This window comes from Bactrocera neohumeralis, chromosome 2 (genome assembly GCF_024586455.1).
Source record: "Bactrocera neohumeralis isolate Rockhampton chromosome 2, APGP_CSIRO_Bneo_wtdbg2-racon-allhic-juicebox.fasta_v2, whole genome shotgun sequence".
Classification (NCBI taxonomy): domain Eukaryota; kingdom Metazoa; phylum Arthropoda; class Insecta; order Diptera; family Tephritidae; genus Bactrocera; species Bactrocera neohumeralis.
The window spans coordinates 82,258,311-82,278,818 of NC_065919.1; the positions used below are offsets into that span (position 1 = coordinate 82,258,311).

General features: G+C 32.9%; 1 protein-coding gene across 1 annotated transcript; it reads left to right on the forward strand.

Moving 5' to 3' along the window:
- The first annotated feature begins 2,748 nt into the window (after nucleotides 1–2,748).
- LOC126766104 (acyl-CoA Delta-9 desaturase) lies at nucleotides 2,749–20,056 on the forward strand. Its single transcript, XM_050483904.1, has 5 exons — nucleotides 2,749–3,220; nucleotides 17,055–17,391; nucleotides 17,492–17,828; nucleotides 18,650–18,996; nucleotides 19,115–20,056. Exons 2-5 carry the CDS (start codon nucleotides 17,055–17,057, stop codon nucleotides 19,345–19,347), a joined length of 1,254 nt encoding a protein of 417 aa, XP_050339861.1. The 5' UTR covers nucleotides 2,749–3,220; the 3' UTR covers nucleotides 19,348–20,056.
- Nucleotides 20,057–20,508: the final 452 nt, after the last annotated feature.

The window sequence follows — 20,508 nt, forward strand, 5'->3', positions numbered from 1 at the left end:
AATGAAAATATTTTATAGGGTCTCTGATGTTTCTTACGGGTATCACAAACCTCGTTGCAATCTGTTCCGTTCAGGGTATAAATATTCAAAAAAATCCCCGCAATATTCAAACTACTACGCTACTAATATTTAAAAAAAAATATTCAAATAATATCAATGGATTAAATTATATTTTATAAAGAGCGTCAAATTAATTGACAAAAATTTCCGCAGCAAAATTTGACAGTTTTTGTCTAGCGACAATGAGAAGAATACATACAAATATACTATATATTTCAACCATTTCCTAACAAACCGGTTACAGTTTTATAGGATCTTTAAAGCTATGATGTCACTATTTTAGCATAAAATATACATATTATATTTCATTTCATTATTACATTACTTTATACATATATATTATAAGAACCATTAGCAAAAAGATAATAATTCTTTTTCATATTGAAAAGCATTCAAAATCATGTTTAAAATCGAAAAAGTCCGTTGATGTATTTGCATATAGATATAGTATATAGGAAATATATTCCTCACACTAGCACCCTCATCGATTCTTTTCCATCACTTCTGTTTACTGCACTTTCTGGCAAAAAATTATACTAAAAACTAAAAAAAAGAGTTACATTTTTGTGAAGAAAATTGATGATCCACACTCGTATAAAATTTTCAGATTCTTCCCTGATTGGGCAGCTGTCGTAACACATTGCTCAGTCAACAAATTTGATAAGAACTCCAAAAGAATAACTGTCTTGAGTGGATAAGCACGAGAGGTTGCTGATCTGAAGAAAGTGATGGGTACTTATCATAATATTCCGATGCAAAATACCTTCAGTATACTTAAAATGTAGAGGATATTAGTAATAGTCAGCTTCTCATCCTCGCCCCATATTTAACCCAAACGAGATCAGACGAAACTAAAAACAGACACATATTTTCGATAGATTTTTAACAGTAAGTTTTTAGTAAGCTAGGGCTGAAAGCATATTGCACTAATTTTAATTCAGTCGTAGAGTTGAGTTATATGACTAGAAATGAAATATAAACGTAATGGACTATGACAGCATCACTTAGCACTTCATTGAAATTACCTATGTGCAACCTCCCGACCGACATTTAGGGTGCAGTAGATTTATTGCTCCGGAGTGCAGCCAGCTTCAGAGAAGTGACCATCCACTTAGATAGCAGGGTGGCGATACTAGCTTTGAACTCATTAACGGTGCGTTCCGAGTTGGTCAAGGAGTACCTAACCACGTTATTAATAGCATTGAATCTCTTTGTGATAAGACTGGTATGGGTGCCAGGCCACAGCGGAATCGCAAGAAATTTTAAAACTGATGAGCTAGCAAGGAAAGGCACCTAAACAGCTATCAGTAGAATGGGAGTGAGTCCTCTTGAGTTCTGCTACTAGATAGCTGGGCTTCGCGGGAGCTTGGCCAGCGCTGGGCTAACAACGGTACATGCGCTGTCGAAAAAGCCTTTTGGCCCAAGTTCGATCGAAAGAGATCTAGTAATCTCTATGCCCACAGTAAGGGTAGCCTTTCCCTAGTTGTGGAGCTTTTAACAAGGCACTGCCATATTGGTGTTCTTTCTGTAAGGCTGGGGATCTTACCAGATGCCAATGCAGAAGCTGAATGGAAGAAGATGAGGTGGAAACAACTCAAAACTTCCTTCTTGACTGTTTCTCGTTTGAGAGGTAAAGATTTAAACACTTGTGAGCGCATACCAACAGACATCCCACCGAACTGGCGGGAATGGAAATTAAATACCTTTGTAAATTTGTATTAGCTACTAAACGTTTTCCTAATTTATAAGTTCGAACACAGGATTTATTCTTTTCTATGGCTTCACAAAGGACTAGATATAGCCGTCCACGTGTGATCTCTCTAGATCAGCCATTTAATCTCACAATAATCGAACCCTGCACGCTAACGGTTCTAAAATAGCAATTAGGAAGCTTGCATCTTTTTAGAAAATCTGTTAGGAAGGTTTCCTCCGATGAGTTCAGCTAAGTAGTCTATATTTGTATAAATACGCATCTATGAATTCCTTAGACGTTCCGCCTAACATAATTTTCCAAACAATGAATTTAATTGCGGATAAAGCTACCGATTACACTAGTTAAGCACACTTTTGTCAAAAAAAAACTCGTTTTAGGCAGAAAGTAAGCATAACAAAAGAAAAAGGGAATAGAAAATATTCACATGGAATTTTTCGGCTCTTCACTGAACGTGATCAACTTGACCATACTCAACGCGATAATCAGTGAACCAATAAAGTCACTGCAATTATAGTACTAATAATAGCAAAAAATGCAAGCTGACATAACGAGGCGGCTAACCTCCTAACCTCAGCGATCGACTGCCGACCGACTAAGCAGCAACAGCAGCGCCACCAACACCACTGCGAGCAGCTGACGAAATGCTAAAGGCGGCGTTGACATACAAGCATATCAACAAGCGAACGCTTCTCGTCATATACGCGGCTGCATTGGTGATTAGCATTCGACACACACACACATACATACAAACATAAGCGTTTGACGAGCAACAATGGCAGAGCGTTCCAAACTAACAATACACATAAGCAAGCTTAGCGACAAGAAGAAGTACAAATTCTACACTCACACACAGCCGAGCGCATATGACGAGTACGAGTAAGAGAATACCAATACATTGGCGTTTGGCTGAGGCATGCGAAACATTAAAAGACAGCACATTTGAATTGTCTTTAAAATTCGGTGTAATTATTTCTAGGCAAACTGTTTGTCTACTGACTTCATACAGTCAACAACGAACGCACTGATCATCGGCGGTAACGACAACGACCACGACGATCGATAGTGTGCCCGAGCATATTCTAAGCGGAATTTTAGTAGAGTTTTTGTTAAGTGACGTGAACGTCGCGTTCGATCGTGTTATCCTTGCGCGTACAGCGAGGCTTAAGAACAACAACAAAAACACGTGCGGTGTGTTTAACGAAATAGAAGAAGAAAGCAAAAAATGCAACATTAAACTGATTGTTTAAAACAAAGTCATTTGAAAATTTATAAAAAAAAATTATTATTGAAAAATTATTGAGAACTTTGTGTGGGTTGAACTGTAGATTGAGTTGTATACCTTTTGTGGAATTCTTAAATGAGAATTTTATAAAACAAAAGGACATCGAGCAAATAAAACAAATATTATTTTTCATCAAAAAACTTAAAGGAGCATAAGAAATAAAGGTGAGCCAACGAAAGTCAAGAAATTTTAAAAATTTCCAAAATTGACATTCTTTTGAAAAATAAGGATTTTATTTCCGAAAAATTAATTTTTATTGCAAAGCTTTAAGCTTCCCCTAACGAACTGTGCAAATGTTAAAAAAAATGTTTTTATGTGCCAAAAAAATAAAAATTTTCAATTAAAATAATTGAAAGCAATTTCGAAAATGTGTTGTAAATTATATAAAGTCTCAGGACTTTAAATATATATATTTTTTAACCATGCATTTAATAGCGCAAATCGAATTGGTTTGCTGCAAATATATGTAGATTTTTTTGTCTTAAATATGAACAATTTTTGTATAGTGAAAACAACAACAAATAATATGTTATTAAAATTATATTTTATGCACATGGGTGAGTCTGGAATGGAATAGGCACCAAGTTTTGAGGTTCATTCGAGCAGCTTAATCGTTTATACGAGTTTTTTCGCTCTGACAGTTATTTACTGTTTTTCGTCTATCTTTTTCGGTTGAGGATTATGTTTCGTTAAAAGAACTATTCTTATCGGACATAAGGTGCGTCAAAATGTAATCGTTTAGTCAAAGCCTTGATATAAATTGATGACTAATAATAAATAATAATTTATAATTTAAATTTAATTTATTATTTTAAGATAATTTTTTTAAATGCTGTTGTTTTGTGAGTCAAAAATTTGTTTCCAACATTTTCTTTCATTAAATTTAATTTCAAAAATACTTTTGCTTGGAAAACCAAAAATACCTTTCCAACCAAAGCTAATTTTCCTAATCATTAAAATTGGAAAATGGCTTTTTATTATAACTTGTTGCACTAAATAATAAAAACAAATTTTCTACCTTTAAGGTACTTGCAACCGTTAAACTGATATTATTTCTCATTATTATATTATTTTTAATAAAAAAGAATCTCAATAATAAAAAAAGTTCAAAATAAATTTTCTTTAGACCCTAACGGGATTTTACTCAGTGGAGTAATGCTATTGTATTTTGAACTATAGAAGCGCAGATAAAACCAAAGATCACTAGTAAAAAGTTTTTTTAAACAAGTGTCTTGTAGATTTTTATGCATACCACATAAAATTCGGTTATGCCCAGTTGCTTAGGGCTAAATTTGTGAAATTGAAAAATAGGTATAAATATGTATGGTTGAAAATTTTTTTCCTACATTTTTGAAATTTTTGTTTGATAAGTCAATTAATGGAAAAATTTTCCAACAAGAAGTAAAACCTAACATTGTACCAAACGCTTTGGCTGGAACAATAGTATTTTAAAGTTAACATAAAATTTTTTTACTAATGTTTAAAGAAATAATTCATATATTTTTAGATTTTATCATATTCAATATAAGACAAAAAAATTTCAAATATTTCAAAAAAATTAAAAAAAAAAATGTTCAAAAATATTCAAAATTTAAAAAAAAAATTCCAAAATATTTCAAAAACATTTTCAAACATTTTTCACAAAGGGTTGAATATTAATTTCTTGCTAAAAAATTTAAAAAAAATTATAAAAAAATGTTTAAAAAATTTCAAAATATTCCAAAATATTTCAGAAACATTTTTAAAAATTTTTCACAAATGGTTGAATATTAATTTCTTGCTATAAAATTTGGAAAAAAGTTTTAAAAAAATGTTCAAAAAATTTCAAAATTTAAAAAAAAATTCCAAAATATTTCAAAAACATTTTTCACAAATGGTTAACTAAATTGAATTGTGTTATTTTCGACTACTCAAATAATCCTCTTATTAAAGTTTTTACTAAAACATACATTTCCTTAATTTTAGTTTTATAGGTTATTTGCAAATACATAAAAATATAATAATTAACATAAAATAAAATTAAAAAAAAAAATAATAATCAACATTAAAAGTTTCGTAAAAGTTCGATGCAGTCCAAAGTTATGCATCTAATCAAAGCTCAGACCAGTTTCCGTGACACATGCGCTTAATTGTTCCTCTTCTGCTCTATAATTAGTTTAATTAGTTATGCAATAATCTATTTTGAGAGAAAACAAGAATCAATATCAATATTTACAATTATGCGGTTTGAGATGAAAGTGGAATAAAACAATACACTTTTGTTTTAATTTTATTAAAACTTAATTAATTTAAATTACAACTGAAACAAAATAACAAAGTTCTGATTACGAATTTGCTTAGTAAAATTATTATCGTAACTTATTTTTTAATCTAAAATTACAAATTTTATACTAAAAATAAGTGTTTGAGCTTTTATTCGGAGCTTTCACACTTTTTAAAATTTCCGTAGCCATGTTAGGAGTTAGTTCATAAGGGCAATTATAACAGAACGAACTTCTTTGGTATATTTAAATCCAGACCCACAGAGAATTAAAAACTCGAGTTTGTTGATGACTTTGGTTTTTATCAAAATATTTACAAAAAACAGGAGTATATATTAACTTATTTTAAATACTACATATTTTAGAGTTTGCAACATCTTTAACTCGAGTTTTTTAATGACGTGGTGTTTATCATAAAATCTACCTAAATACAGGAATATATGGTTAACTCAGCTAAACACACAATTTTTTAGTTTTTATAAACACCAAATATTTAACTCGGGCTTAGTGTTGAATTTGGTGTTTGTTATAAAATCTACATAAAAACGGTTGTATATGTTAACTTATCTTTAACACTACATTTTTTAGTGTTTAATAACCCAAAAAAAGTAACTCGAGTTTATAAAGTTACATAAAAACAGGAGTATACGGTTAAACACTCTTAAACGCCACATTTTTTAGAGTTTACAAAATATTTAACTCGAGTTTATTGTTGTCATAAAATCAACCCAAAAACAGGAGTATGTGTTAAGTCACCTTTAATACTACACTTTTCAATGTTTACAGAACACAAAATTAACTCATCTTAAACACCACATCTTTTAGTGTTAATAAACACAAAATCCTTAATGCGAGTTTATCGAGGTATGGCAGAGTTTTGTATCGAAATATAAGAGACTTTTTATGAAGTTTACAGCGTTAGGGTTCACATCAAAAAGATACTTCCGTATTTCCCTACAATTGAGTTCTAAAAAAAGAAACGGCCTATTAAGCGAATTTACGTTTCTCTTCAATTTATAACTCGTTTACTATACATACTTATCGCCATAAATATATTATACATACTTAAGTGGGTCAGCAGAATTCGCAAAAAACTAATGAATATAAAAGAGCTAAAATTTAGCCAATTACCATAACGGCCTATTGAGTTAGTGTCATAACATTAATTTTAATAACCGTGAAATTCAAAAATGTTTCTGCTCTATTTCTCCTAGAAATATACGCTGGCATCAAAATAGAGCACAATTTGTAAGTTTCACCAAAAATCACAACTTTTATTTTAAATTATTATAATTAAATTTCCTTCAAGTATGTAAATTACCAATAGTTGCTGTCTTTCTTTTATAAAAAGGGCTGCATGAGATTAGCATGATATTTAAATTTGTTTCAATTATCAAGCATATGTCAATCAATATTGCCAGCCACCGAACTATTGATTTCGTTCAAAACCTGTTTGAAGTACTATATCGATAGCAGACAAAGAGTTGTTTTCGGAAAAACACTCATAGAAATAATAATCAACAAGAGAACCCCCCAAAAAACAATTTCACTTCCTAGTTGACCACAACTACGTAGTGAGGAAGCGGCGGTGCGCGCATGGATGGTGAACACACTCAGTTGAGTGGCTTGTTGCCTCTAGGCTAGACACGGTAGTCGGCGGCTATTGAGCTATGTACCTCGAGCATTGGCTCCATACACACATACTTATGGCACGTAGGAGCCACATTGTGGCTATTTTTGTTTTTATATTCCTTTTTGTTGTTGTTGTTGGAATTGAGATCACGTATAATTCAGCAAAGCAGAAGAATTATAAATTATTCCAAGTTTTGCAGACCATAAGCGGAATAATAATTACATAAATAATGGTCGAATTGCGGAGGGGGGCGGCAGAATAAAATACCGCGAAAAAACATACGCACGTCAACTGAATGAATCGATCAAATTGATTATTCACAATATACCTGTCAATAGATTTGCCACTTTGCATATTGATATTTTTATATTTTGTTCGCGTTTTGTAGCGTTTGGGGATGAACCACAGAAGCAGCATATAGACACACATGCCAATAGATGTACCATTCACATGTGGATATGTGCGCATACGTGCTATAAGCGGAACCCGTGCAAACTTATACACACACACACAAGTATGCATATGTATATGTATTCGCGCTCAAAAGCTGCGTGGCTAACAGCGAACTTCACACAATTAATATGTGCTGCATGCGCATGCGCAAATGCGTGCGACTCTTCAGCGCCTTGTCGGCGGTTGCTGTGCCCACAAACACACACATGCGCACGCATGTAACGCATTGGAGTGACGGCGGCGGCGGCGCATTGACGTTCGCAGCATATTAGTAACATGAAGAGACGTTACAAAAATACACGTTGATGAGCAGTGCATGCTTGTTTGTACAATACATACATACATATGTGTGTGTATGCACAGTGTGATGTCGCTTAGTTGGGGTGGTTGGCTGGTTGGTAGGTGTGCGGGCGTTTGTGGTTGGCGTTGAGATTGATTCTTATGACGCTTGCCAATTTAAAAGAATGTTTATCTACACATACGTATGTATGTATGTATGTGTCTTTATGCGCGTTGAGAAGTGTCTATTATTCTACAATTATTGTAGTCGTACAAATTGATGGAATTTGAAAGTGCGTGCGCTGAATACTAAAATATTTCAAAAAAACATATGTGTAAAGAATTTGGCTAATTCTTAGCTTAGCATATATATACACATGTATATAAAAAACTGCAGAGAAATATATTTATGTATGTATATTTTATATAAAATATATGGACATTGGACAGGACAGAAACATTCGAATGTACATATGTATAATAGTGTGAGCCAAAAACTAATCATTCGATTGATGCTTGCTTAAAATGAACCAATATTAAGAGAAAACAATTTTCTGCAAAAAAATGTTTAGCTTGATTTTGAAAGATCTCACCCACACCTTTCAAAGTTTTCTATATAAAAAATTTAAAATAAACACCACAAAGGAAAAAGTGAATCGTTCATGATAAGCATTTTTACATCGCATTTTCTTGAGATTACAGCGGAATTGATGGGAACAGCAAAGCCGATGAGCTAGTCTGAGGGGGCACCCTTGTCCCGTTCACATCGGTATGGGACCGAGTTGGATGTCCTTCTGATTCTTGTGGAACATAAAATTTCCTAAAAATTTACCTCAGTTTGATTTTTTTCTTCTTCTTCAATATATAAAGCTTATGCTATGAATTTTAGTATTCGACGTTTAACGATAAATATAAAATATTTTTAAGAGGTTATGTTGGTTTTGAAATTTCAAAAAAAAAAATTTTTTTTTAAATATTATTATATGTCTGGAATATTTTGCCAAAGTTTCAAGACAATCGCAATAAAAGTGTACGAGATAGAACCTTTGGGAGAGCGGCCAGTGAGGCAAGACCGATCAGCTACTCCAATCTTTGATCGTGTTTTTCTCGAAACATCGTTTTCAAAGTCGGTGATCACGATTTCTCAGAAAGTAGTTAAGCAATGTTATTGAAATTGTTCGCAGTTCTTCGAAAAAGGATGACCTCTTGATTGATTGAAGAACTTTTTTTCATTATATATAATTTTGTAAGGCAATTTGTGGTAAAAGTTCGACATAAAATTATATTGCTTTGTTTCCAACTTCATTTTTTTTTCTAAAGCCTTAGATTAATTACGACCTAAACTCATCTACTAACTGATGCTTTTGGATTTTATGATTTTAAATGAATGCGTCGCCTGTTTTGCCGACGACCGCGAGACCACGTTTTTGGGCGGCGTCTCCAGAAAATGTATGAAAAATTCACAAAATCTTATTCAAATGTTGCCTCTTTGATACGCTCAAAAATTTTAAAGAATTAAGTCATTTATCATATAAAAAAAAGTAAGCGAAAATATAATTTTTTCGGCTGTCAAACCCACCGTAACGCCTTGAGTCCTTATTGCTAGGAAAACGACTCAAATAATCAATTTTTGGTTACTTCTAGTATATTTCCTCAATCTCTGATAACTCTAAAATTGTTTCCCAATTATTGAGTGGAGTTTTTGAGTGACGTATAATATGAAAATGTTCCATTGTATGAAATAATACCGCTTCAGTCCACTTACTTGAAAGCATAGTCCAGATCAGAAGCGCCGCCTTCAATTAGCTGTTGGTGTCTTATTTCTGGTGTCAAAAAAAAAAATTTCAAAAAATCGCTGAACGGTTTCAATGGTTCACATTTTAATTAAAAAATAGTAATTAGATTTGCAAAAGCAGCCATAAAAATTATTTACAGTTAGCTGTGGCTGGGCTATTGCATTCTGTTTCCACTTTGAATTTCCCTTTCAATTTACAATTTTCTGCACATGACGATTGGAAAATTGCAAAATATTATGGTTTCAGTTACAAAAAGTTGAACTTAAAGAATCTGTAAACCGAAACTACTGTTCCTATACAAGTATGCACATATCTACGGATTCTCAAAGTTTGTTGTTGTTGTTGAGAAGCTGAGCCAATCGAAAATTGAAAGGGAAATTTAAAGTGGAAACTGTAAAGAGTTTTATGGCTGCTTTTATAATTCTTATTACTAAATACATATGTCTATATATACATATGCATGTATGTAGATATCGCAATACATGTGTTCATAAATATGTTATCCAAAAGCGGCCAACCAGTTGCGCTACGCTGCTAAAATTAAAGTGGTTATGCAACATTTAGTACCGCATCGAATTAGTTTCAAATGGCTTCGCTTTAACAAAACAATATTGCAAACTTAAATATAAAAACCAACGCAAAAATCCATAGAGAAGCTCGGCAGGTGAAACAAGAATCAGGCTTTAGCAGAAAGCATGTTTCTTTGCTGCATAGAGTGGATTAACCTGCGCTGCATTCGCTGGCTTTAGGGACCACAGATCGTCGGAGGGGTTATTGCGTATTTTTTTAAATGAAATTAGCAACAGTTTTACTGGTTTTCAATTGACACACAAAGCTATATGTATGTATGTATATGTGAGCTCGTGTTTTGAGCTTCGTCGAAAATATTCTCAATATAAATATTCTATGCGAGTAAACTTGGCCTAGAAAATAGTGCCAACATATTTTTTGTTGTCCGTAAATACACATAAATGCCTGATTAAGACAATTATTAAATATAAGCACCAGCATAAAGGGTTTTTCTTTAGGAGTTTTTATTTTTTTTCACATTATATTTATATTGGGGTTTATGGTGACTATCGCTGTTAATTCAAAACATTTACAAATTTTAAATATACGACAACCTCAAGTTGAAAAGAAAAAACACTTAAGTTTCGAAAAAAAATTTTGTTATTCAGAAATGGAAATTTTTGAAATTACATATATTTTTATCAACAAAAAAGAGATATTAAATTTAAATTTTTTTTTTTAATTTCGAAACTATGGTTTTAAAAACTTTTTTAAATTTCAAAATAATTAATATTTTTTTTTATAAATTTAATATTTAGTTAATAAAACTTTCTAAGGTCTTCAAACTTTTATTAAAAAAATATATTTTGCCAACAAAAAAAAATTAATTTTTTCGGAGTTTTTTTTTTTCTTTTATTCACAAATTTTTCAATTGTTTCTTTTCATTAAATTCAAAACATTAAAAAATAAATATGTTTTATCAAAAAACCTTAATTACATTTTTTTCAGAAAAAAATTATTTCAGTTATAAGTTTTGTTTTTCATTCCAAATTTTTTTTTTAACTTTGTTTCAATGTTCAATAAATAACAAGTCTTCAATAAATTTAAAAATATTTATATTTTATAAACATAAAAAATATTTTATTAAAATTATTATCTAATTAATAAAAAAATAAAAATATTTTTAATTTTAAAATTATTAATAATTTTTAATTTTTTAAAATAAATTTTTAAATTTTTTTCTTTAATTCAAAATGTTTTTTATTTTTCTAATTTTAATAAATAAATTTACCAGATTTAAATAATATTAAAAAAAAATATAATGGATTATATTAAAATTGTTATTTTATTACAAAAGAAAAAATTTTTAGTTTTAAATTTTATTTTATTAAAATTAAATTATTTTATTTTTTTTTTTAAAATTTTAATTTTATTTAGTAAATTTTATAAAAAATTTTAAATAAATTTATAATTATTAAAAAATGTTTTTTGATCATAAATAGAAAAAAACTTGAAAAAATTAAAATTTCCCGTTTATATAATTTATACTTGCCATCTCACCCTGTATACAAGTATTTTCGTTTAAATACTGCGGCATTGTTGCACATTGCCAACAACCTGATTGCTGCCACAGCTACAAGCGACTATGACCTGCCATAGAGCTAGCCAAATAAAGCCTTGCTACTCGGCAAAGGCAAGGCTGGGCGGAGACAGGTGCACAAAATATCAATTGCCGCATTCAATGTCAAGTCCATCAATTCCACGAGTTGCTTCGAGTCGCTGCCAACCGCACAAACTGCAAACTGAAACTTTTAAGTTTCACACTGCCAAAGCACGTCTCCGAGCCAGCATCTCTTTAATTTATGCAAATGCGACGACAATGGCATTCGGTTGGATTGTTGCGATTTTTCGATAGTGTATATATTATATATACAGCATAACAAGTGTGCTTAAAGATTTGCAATACTTTGTCTTTTATTGCATATTTATGTTTTAAAATTGTTTTTAGAATACAAGAGGTTAAGCTTCTTTCGGATTTTGTTAAGAAATACACCATTTTTCTTGTTTTTTTATGAAAAGTATAAAGTATTTATCTAGTAAGGCTGGTTGAGTCATTTATTGAAAAAGTATGAGTAAATTTACAAAATTTTTTCTAAAACTCAAAATAAAAGTCCCCTTTGAAATCTCATAACATAGACATTATAACCTTTCTTTGGTGTCTATCGGCTTTCAAAGTGGTTTGGGTTGGTTCAGCCTGTTAAGAAGCTCTTGCGCTTTACAATCTTGCAAACAATCCAATTTTCGTCGCCACCAACAATGATTTTCGGAAATGGATCATTCCTTTGATTTTTGATAAGCAAATCACAGTCGTTAATGTGACGAAGCAAAATTTGTGCGGTAAGAACATGAGAAGCCCATATGCCAAACTGCGAAACTAATCCTAGATGTTTTATGTGATCTTTACTGTTGTTTTTCCACGATTTGCATTGAGCAATGGCTTTATTTTATCTACATTGGCTTCCAGAGAGCTTCCAGGACGCGATGCATCCTCAAAACCGAAATTACCGAAACGAAATTTGGCAAACCAGTTTTAGCATTGGTATTCGGTCAACATCTTCTCAGTACACATCACAAAATATTCGACCTTAGATAAGTAAATGAGGATTGCACCAAAAACTATGATCTATTATGCCCTCAAATTTGCTTGAACTGCATTTTTACCTTTGAATAGTAAAACTGTAAAATATGCCAAAAATGTGTTTCGAGGTTCCACTTTCGATAGAGCAACAAACAAAAACTATTCCAAAATACGTTAAACATTTTTTACAAACAATCCTTACAATATCAGCTGTATATAAATATATAACGGTAAAGCGCTTAAGTGTGAAGTTTTCTGCGAAAAAATTCAATCAGATCACCTGTTGTCATCAAAGTGAACGACCCAATATATGAGACTAAGAGAAAGAGAAGAACTGAAGAATGAGTTAAGATTTGTCTAAAAATCTCCGAATGGATATTGACTAATTAATTTGATGACTAAAAAACCTTTATTAATATTCAATACTGTGACGTCAGCAAAACAGCTGATATTGGCAGACTTACTGAGAGCAAACTTTGCCTTACTCTATACAACAGCACCGCTATACTCTCTCAATTAGATAGAGAGTGGTGTGATTTCGTAAATGTTACACAAATTTAATGACACTTCCGTCAACTTCAGTATAAAATCTTACGAAATTTGACTTCATTAGTTGCTAACTATAAAATTGCACATTTAATGACCACAAATTGTAAGAATATTTAAAAGAGTTACAACATATAAAATACGAAAAATACCAATTATTTTATTTTGTAATAACTATGCTGTAACAAAACACTTATGGTCAATCAAAAACAAAAACCAAAAAAATATTTTTCGAAGCAATAAAATGTTGAGCCATCAAAGCATGTTTATTGCCGTAGCATACTCGTACATTCTGGGTTGAGAATTGTGGCCGGAAATGACTAACTGCCAAAAGTTTATCAAAAATTCTGACATGCGAATAAATATATATACACACACATATATTTTTGCACTTGTAGCTGAGTAGTATTTAAATTACTTCTAGTACATATATACCTACATAAATAAGTACATATATATATATACAGATATATTGTATATACACTACATAAACCCAAACCACTGCCGGTGCTGCGTGTATCACATTTTATTGCTTCCAAATGCGGTTTGGCAATATGCAAATATTGCAATACCGAAATTCTTCGAATCGAATCTTAATAAATGGCAAATTGACTTGCTAGTTTTAAGCTTTTTTGACAGGAATATTGCCACAAAGTGTTTTTTGAACTTAAGTAAAGCTTTGTCGGAAAATGTTGCCAAATTCATTTAGAGATTTCAGTAATAACTAATTTGAAGTTATGCGGTTTATGCTGAACAAGCGAGATAGCATGCAATGAACCATGCAATTAACTGCTAAACACCGTTAATCGATTTAACAGCACCAATGCCGTATTAATGAACAAACAATTTGTAATTAAAAGAAAATAATGAATAGGAATTTTTCATTAACTGTTTTTATTGTATTTTAGTGTTTAAACACTTGATTTCAATTACTTTATTGGTAGTAAAATTACTCAAATATTTCAAATTAATCAAACTATGCCATAAATTTCGAATTACTTAAGAATATTTTGTACATAATTTTATTTTTGGTGTATATTAAATAGATACATGAGTTTCTGTTACTTAATGTAATCATTCATAGCTAACAACCAAAGACTGAGTGCATATTAATGCATGAGAGGAATGAGCAAAGCTTAACTTTCGAGCTATAAATGGGTGGGTCCCACTTATTAATTGCATAATTTATCTCAAGATTTTTTGTGCTTTTCAAATTTGTTGCCATTATCTTAACTTTTACGACACTTTACTTTATACATAACCTTAACTCTAACCAATTTTGGTTTTTATAAAATTGGGTTATATTCCATTTGTTCTCTAGCTTCGAGAAAGTAAATAGTTAGGTTAGATTAGTCTGGTAGTCCTATGAGCCACACATACATAGACCAGTTTTGGTTCTTTGCAATACTCGGTGGAGTTCAGTTACTAGGTCCATGAGGTGTAGTCATCCTTTATGATGCCTGCGCTTGACGTGAATTTTAACAGACTCTTTGGCCTCACAATCGATGCTTCCTCCAGTGTATCATACCGTGAGGAGCACAAATGCTTATGCCGTACTCTTGCCAATGCACAAGAGGTGTTCCATTGTTTGACTGGTGCCTTGCTCTAGACATTTCCTGCAGTCTTCTCGATCTGTCAGCCCCAATCTGTATATCAACACCACAAATAGTTACTTCAATAGACTTATTTTCGAACAATAGTAAGTCGGCTGCCCGAAAGAACTAAAGAGCTCAAATGAACTACAGGTATTAACTATAAGAGAGAGTTTGTCTTCTAAAACAATATTCTTCCGTTTTTGTGAAGCAAAAGTTTTTATTTATATTACGTAGTTCAAGAATTGCTTTTGGCTACAAGAGATATTGACAATATTTATCCATTTTCATATTTATTCATTTCAACCAAAAATAGCTGAAAACAGCTGCATTTTAGATTTCTTCAACTTGTAAGACTTTCAGTGAAAGTGATCTGCTTCTAAATACGGTATTTATCTCTTTCTCAAATCTTGAGAATAGTTTAAGTACTTTTCTCATAATTTTTTTTTTATTATTTTTGAGTAAAAAACTGGCTAAAAGTACTATTTCTCTAGAGTGTGGTTCAGTGTAGAGTAAAACTGTCGATATGTGTGAACAATATTGAAAGTATACCATCAAATGCTTCAACTTTCTTTGAAAAATATGTAATTGGCATCATTGACTTTTGAGTTTATATATATAGACGAGGATCACCGCAACCTTAGGTCTATTGCCCTATTGTATCCTTTGAATTATCTCTTTCTCAATTCGAAAATAGTCATTCATTTATAAAATTTGATCCAAGAATGAATCAGAGAATCCACTAGTAGCCCTATTGTGTTCTTTGAATTATCTCTTTCTCAACTCAAAAATAGCCATTTATTTATTAAATTTAATCCAAGAATGAATCAGAGAACCCACCTGTAGTAATTTGCTATTAAGGACGGCTAAAAGCGGTTTACTCTTCCGAAGATTGCTTAATTCTAATAGTTTCCTGGCAGAAATTGACTAACTCGCTTATCTTTTGATGATGTATTCAACAGAGCTTTCTGACAAAACTTTTAATAAGTATGTTAACACTAGAATGATTGGAGCTCTATTTATACTGGATCAACTTAACCTTAACTAATTACTCTGGAACATAATATACCTACATTAGCTAAGCGGAAATTCATTTTGATTATATTTTTAAATTGTTTAACAACGCCGTTTTCATACAAAGCACGTTTTGGGAAAGACCGTTAAAGCTTCGTACTAGGAGTACACACTCGTATGAAGTATTTTAAAAGAACATTGACTTTATTGAATTCTACAATTAGTTTTGCTAGATTTCTATCAGCTAGTTAATATTATGTTGGTGTTAATTTTAAAGAATTTAAAATTGATTTCTACCTGCGTACGTAAGATATTTTATTCATTTGTAGACAAATTTTATGACCGTACATTAAGGGGCCAAGCCTCTTTTGAGGCATAAATACAAGTAAAATTAAATGTAGACGAAGAAAACAGAAGAAACAAAAATATTAATGGTGTGACAGCTTGAGTGACATACGTTTTAGTAAAGTTTTATTGCTTGGCAAATAGTGAGAGAGTGACAAAAATATTATTGCTTCATTTCTCACAGAGAACTCGCAAAGATATCGAAAAAAGTTGCTGCACCAGCAATAAATGATTGAATGTGTTTCACATTTTGCATTAATGAGCTACAGAAATCGCAACCAGAAATTCCTAAATCTTTACACGTGTCTTTATCTGTGTCTTATATTTAGAGCTGACGTCCCTGTACTCGCGACTTTGAACTCTCTGTCTAACTATAAACTTTTGTCGAGATTTTTTCCAAAATGTTTTCTTTGTGTTAGTAATTTTATTTTTTTGGCGAAACCTGACAGGAATTGTCGATGAGGGATATTTTTTGAAAAGTTCATTAATGTAGTCCATAACTACTTTTGTCTGGTTTAGAACTTATTTGGTAGTCAGTGGAAGGAAACAGCAGACACGTAAAATGAATTGGTAACGACTTTGTGGCGAAACGTGTGCTTGGTAACGACAAGTGTTGTCTGTGGAATATGGAGAATACAAATATTTGAGTACGAAAGCGTTGAGAGCGGTAAGCGGGTGTGTTGAATGGAGAACAATGAGAATGAAGCTAATTTTGCTGAGACTTTATTGAAATCAATCAATCACTGGTGCTTATCAATGACGCTGTCGGCGTGTATTATGCAATCATGCATGATTTAAGGCTTATATAAGATGGTTATGAAATAATGATTTATAAATAGAAAATAAAAAAAAATAAATTTTTATTACTTAAAAGACTGCTTTACTCTCTTGCATATTTTTCACACTCTATTTCTCTTTACCCGTGTTACAGATGGCTCCAAATCTGATCGGCAGCACTTTTCTCATCGCCGAAACGGCCATTACTAATAATGATGCCAACAACAATAAACAGACTACATTAGCCAAGACCAGTTGTAAGAGTAGTAATGATCGTGTACCCAATCAGGGTGAATCGGCTGCGGCCATGCAACAGCAGTCGGCCAAAACGTCGGCACAAACTCAAAGTAAAACGGATGCTGTCACGCAGAAGCCTTATAAAATGGAAATTGTGTGGTTCAATGTGATGCTGTTCGTGATATTGCATTCGATGGCACTCTATGGTTTGTATCTGATTTGGGCTGAGAACGCGTACTTGGAGTTCTTTATCGGTGAGTGTAGCATTGATACGTTCTTATAGATAGTCCCCTATTTGTTTACACATTTTTTAAAACTCTGTGTTTTTCTCTCCTTTTCTTCTTGCTTTCATAGGCTACTTATACGCCGTACTCGGTGGTTTGGGCATTACAGCTGGTGTACATCGTCTCTGGTCGCATCGAGCCTACAAAGCTAAACTGCCATTGCGCATCTTCCTTATGTTGTGTCAGTCGCTCGCCTTTCAGAACAGCATATACGAGTGGTGTCGCGATCATCGTGTTCATCACAAATTTACCGATACTAATGCGGATCCCCATAATTCGGGTCGTGGTTTCTTCTTTGCCCATATGGGTTGGTTGATGTGCAAGAAGCATCCCGATGTGAGAGAGCGTGGCAAGACCATTGATATGAGTGACATTTTGGCCGATCCCGTCGTTAAATTCCAGAAGAAGTGAGTAGTTTAAGATGAAATTGCAGATTAAGTGGTATCATGTGGGTAATGGAAGTAAGGTTAGGTTAGGTTTAAATGTCGAACCTTGGAACCTTGTAGAGATCTGATTTGAATAGCTTAGAACGCAGGATCGTAGTGGTACCTAAGACACCAATAAAATTGATCACAGCGTTCTTCATAAATCCCTTAAGCACCCTTTTTGATACTGGAAAAATGGTTGAAATCGGAAGATAAAGCCTACTTTCCATATAACGGTACTTTAAAAACTACTAAAAGGAAGGTAAATCAATAATTAAATACGACAGAGACATAAAGTTTTATAAGATCTTAGGTCAAAACTGGACGATGTGCATGGCACCGCCCAATTTAAGGTAAAATCATATATCTCGGGACACGACCAAATTTGGTATGTGACCTTTCTCTCGCATTTATATGTCACAGTGTGAGTATGAGCGAAATCGGACAACAATCACGCCTATTTCTCAGATGGCACAATTTTAAGTTCCCTTGATTCTTTCACTTTCCCGTAGTATGCCCCCTTAAGACCAAAAGCTGTCCAAGTCCATCCAAAACTATCGGCCAATATATGAGTTATCTGAATGAAAATGACAGAACGTGTTTTACTTATAACAGTGTATCTTTGTGCCTAAAATAAATAAATTTGGTCGAAAACTTGACCTAGTCCCTATATAACTAATATCAGAATTTTCGAACATCTGATAGATAAAGTCGGGTTAATACTACCCCCAACTCCTATATTTTCCTGAATCAATTTCTCGAACTTTAATCATGAAATCATTACTAATTCATTTAACCCACAGATTGTACTTCCTCATCATGCCCATTTGCTGTTTCGTCATTCCTGGACTCTTCCCATACTACGTATTGGGCTCGTCACTGCAAGTTTGCTTCTTCGTCTGCTCTATGTTGCGTTATGCGCTTTCACTGCACGGCACATGGTTGGTGAACAGCGCGGCTCACTTCTACGGCATGCGACCATACGAAAAGAACATCAGCTCGGTTGATAGTAAAATGGTGTCGGTGATCGCTTTCGGCGAAGGTTGGCATAACTATCACCATGTTTTCCCATGGGATTACAAAGCGGGAGAATTGGGCACATACCAATACAACTGGACGACTGCCTTCTTGGACTTCATGGCGCGCATTGGTGAGTTGAAATGACCTAGATAACGGTGTTTTCGGTTACTCATATTTTGAAAACTTTTCCTATATATTTTGAAAACTTTTCCCATATATGTATATTTGTACTTTACTTATTTGCTCAGGCCAAGCTTACGATCTGAAATCGGTGTCGAACGAGATGATCTTGAAGCGCGTGCAACGTACTGGCGATGGCACTCACCCTTCGGTGCAGGATGTGAACAACAATAATGTGAACATAAGCGAACTGGTGTCGAAACTCGATCATGACAACGAGGAGACGCTCGTTTGGGGTTGGGACGATAAGGATATCTGCGATGAGGATCGCAAGGGTGCTGTGCACAAGAAGGAGGAATAAAGGCGCTTGCAGTCTACAGTGCTCGTACACAATTTCATGCAATTTTTTTCCCGGTTTACATAGTAAAATTGTACTTGGTGCCTGTTTAAAGCTGTCAATTCTCAAGCAACCGCCAGCACGAAAAAGTTCATAGTATGAAAGAAAAAGGAAAAGAGCAACAAAAGTAAAACAAATCACCAGTCAAAAGTACGAACATACACACACACACACGTACAACCATAAACATAGAGAGCGCATACTCAATGTACTTGCAAATTATCCAATTATCGAGAGGGGGAGGGTAAAGCCGCGCGCTGAAGGAAATACTGTGGGACATTTCAGCACCGTTGCGCACAATCGTAAGGCATGAAGTTGGATGTTGTTTATAAGTTATATATGAGGTTGCGTAATTATAAAAACAAAAATACAAAATGGCGGTTCTATGCGGCATACATACTTATTACGTTAAGGGAGGTAGTTCACATACTTACAGCGTTAAGGCTAGTTCTAAGGATATTGCTTGTGTAGTGTTTTAAGGTTTATTTTATTTCTAATGTTTTTTATGATTTTCAACTTTGCAGTTGACGAAATATGTTTTATATAAACAACAAACATACTTGTATGAAATGGAATGCTAGTTTTAGTTTGCTTTAAATCTATTTTGTATATTACAATATGAACAATAACCAAAAATGTTAAGGTAAATAAAATAAAACAGTTTTGAAAAATATGTTGGGATTTTTATTTACACCTACATATACACCGTAAAAGCTCTTTTAAGCAGACCGCTCTATTAAGCGGACATCTTTATTGAATGGACGCTCTGTTAAGAGAACCGCTCTAATAAGCGGTCAGCTCTATTAAAAGAATAGCTCTATTAAGTGGATGTTGTATTAAGCAAACAGCTCTATTAAACGGACCCTCTATTAAGCGGACACATCTTTTAAGCGGACATTTCTATTAAGCGGTCATCTGCATTAACCGAACAGCGGACATTTCTATTAAACGAACCCTCTATTAAGCGGACATCTGCTTTAACGAACAGCGACAACTCTATTAAATGAACAGAAAGGCTGATTCTGCTAGTGTCCGCTTATGGGAGATTTCACTGTATATATGATACATATAAAAATCAAATATATATAAACAAACAAATAAATATTTATGCGTCACATGTTTAAT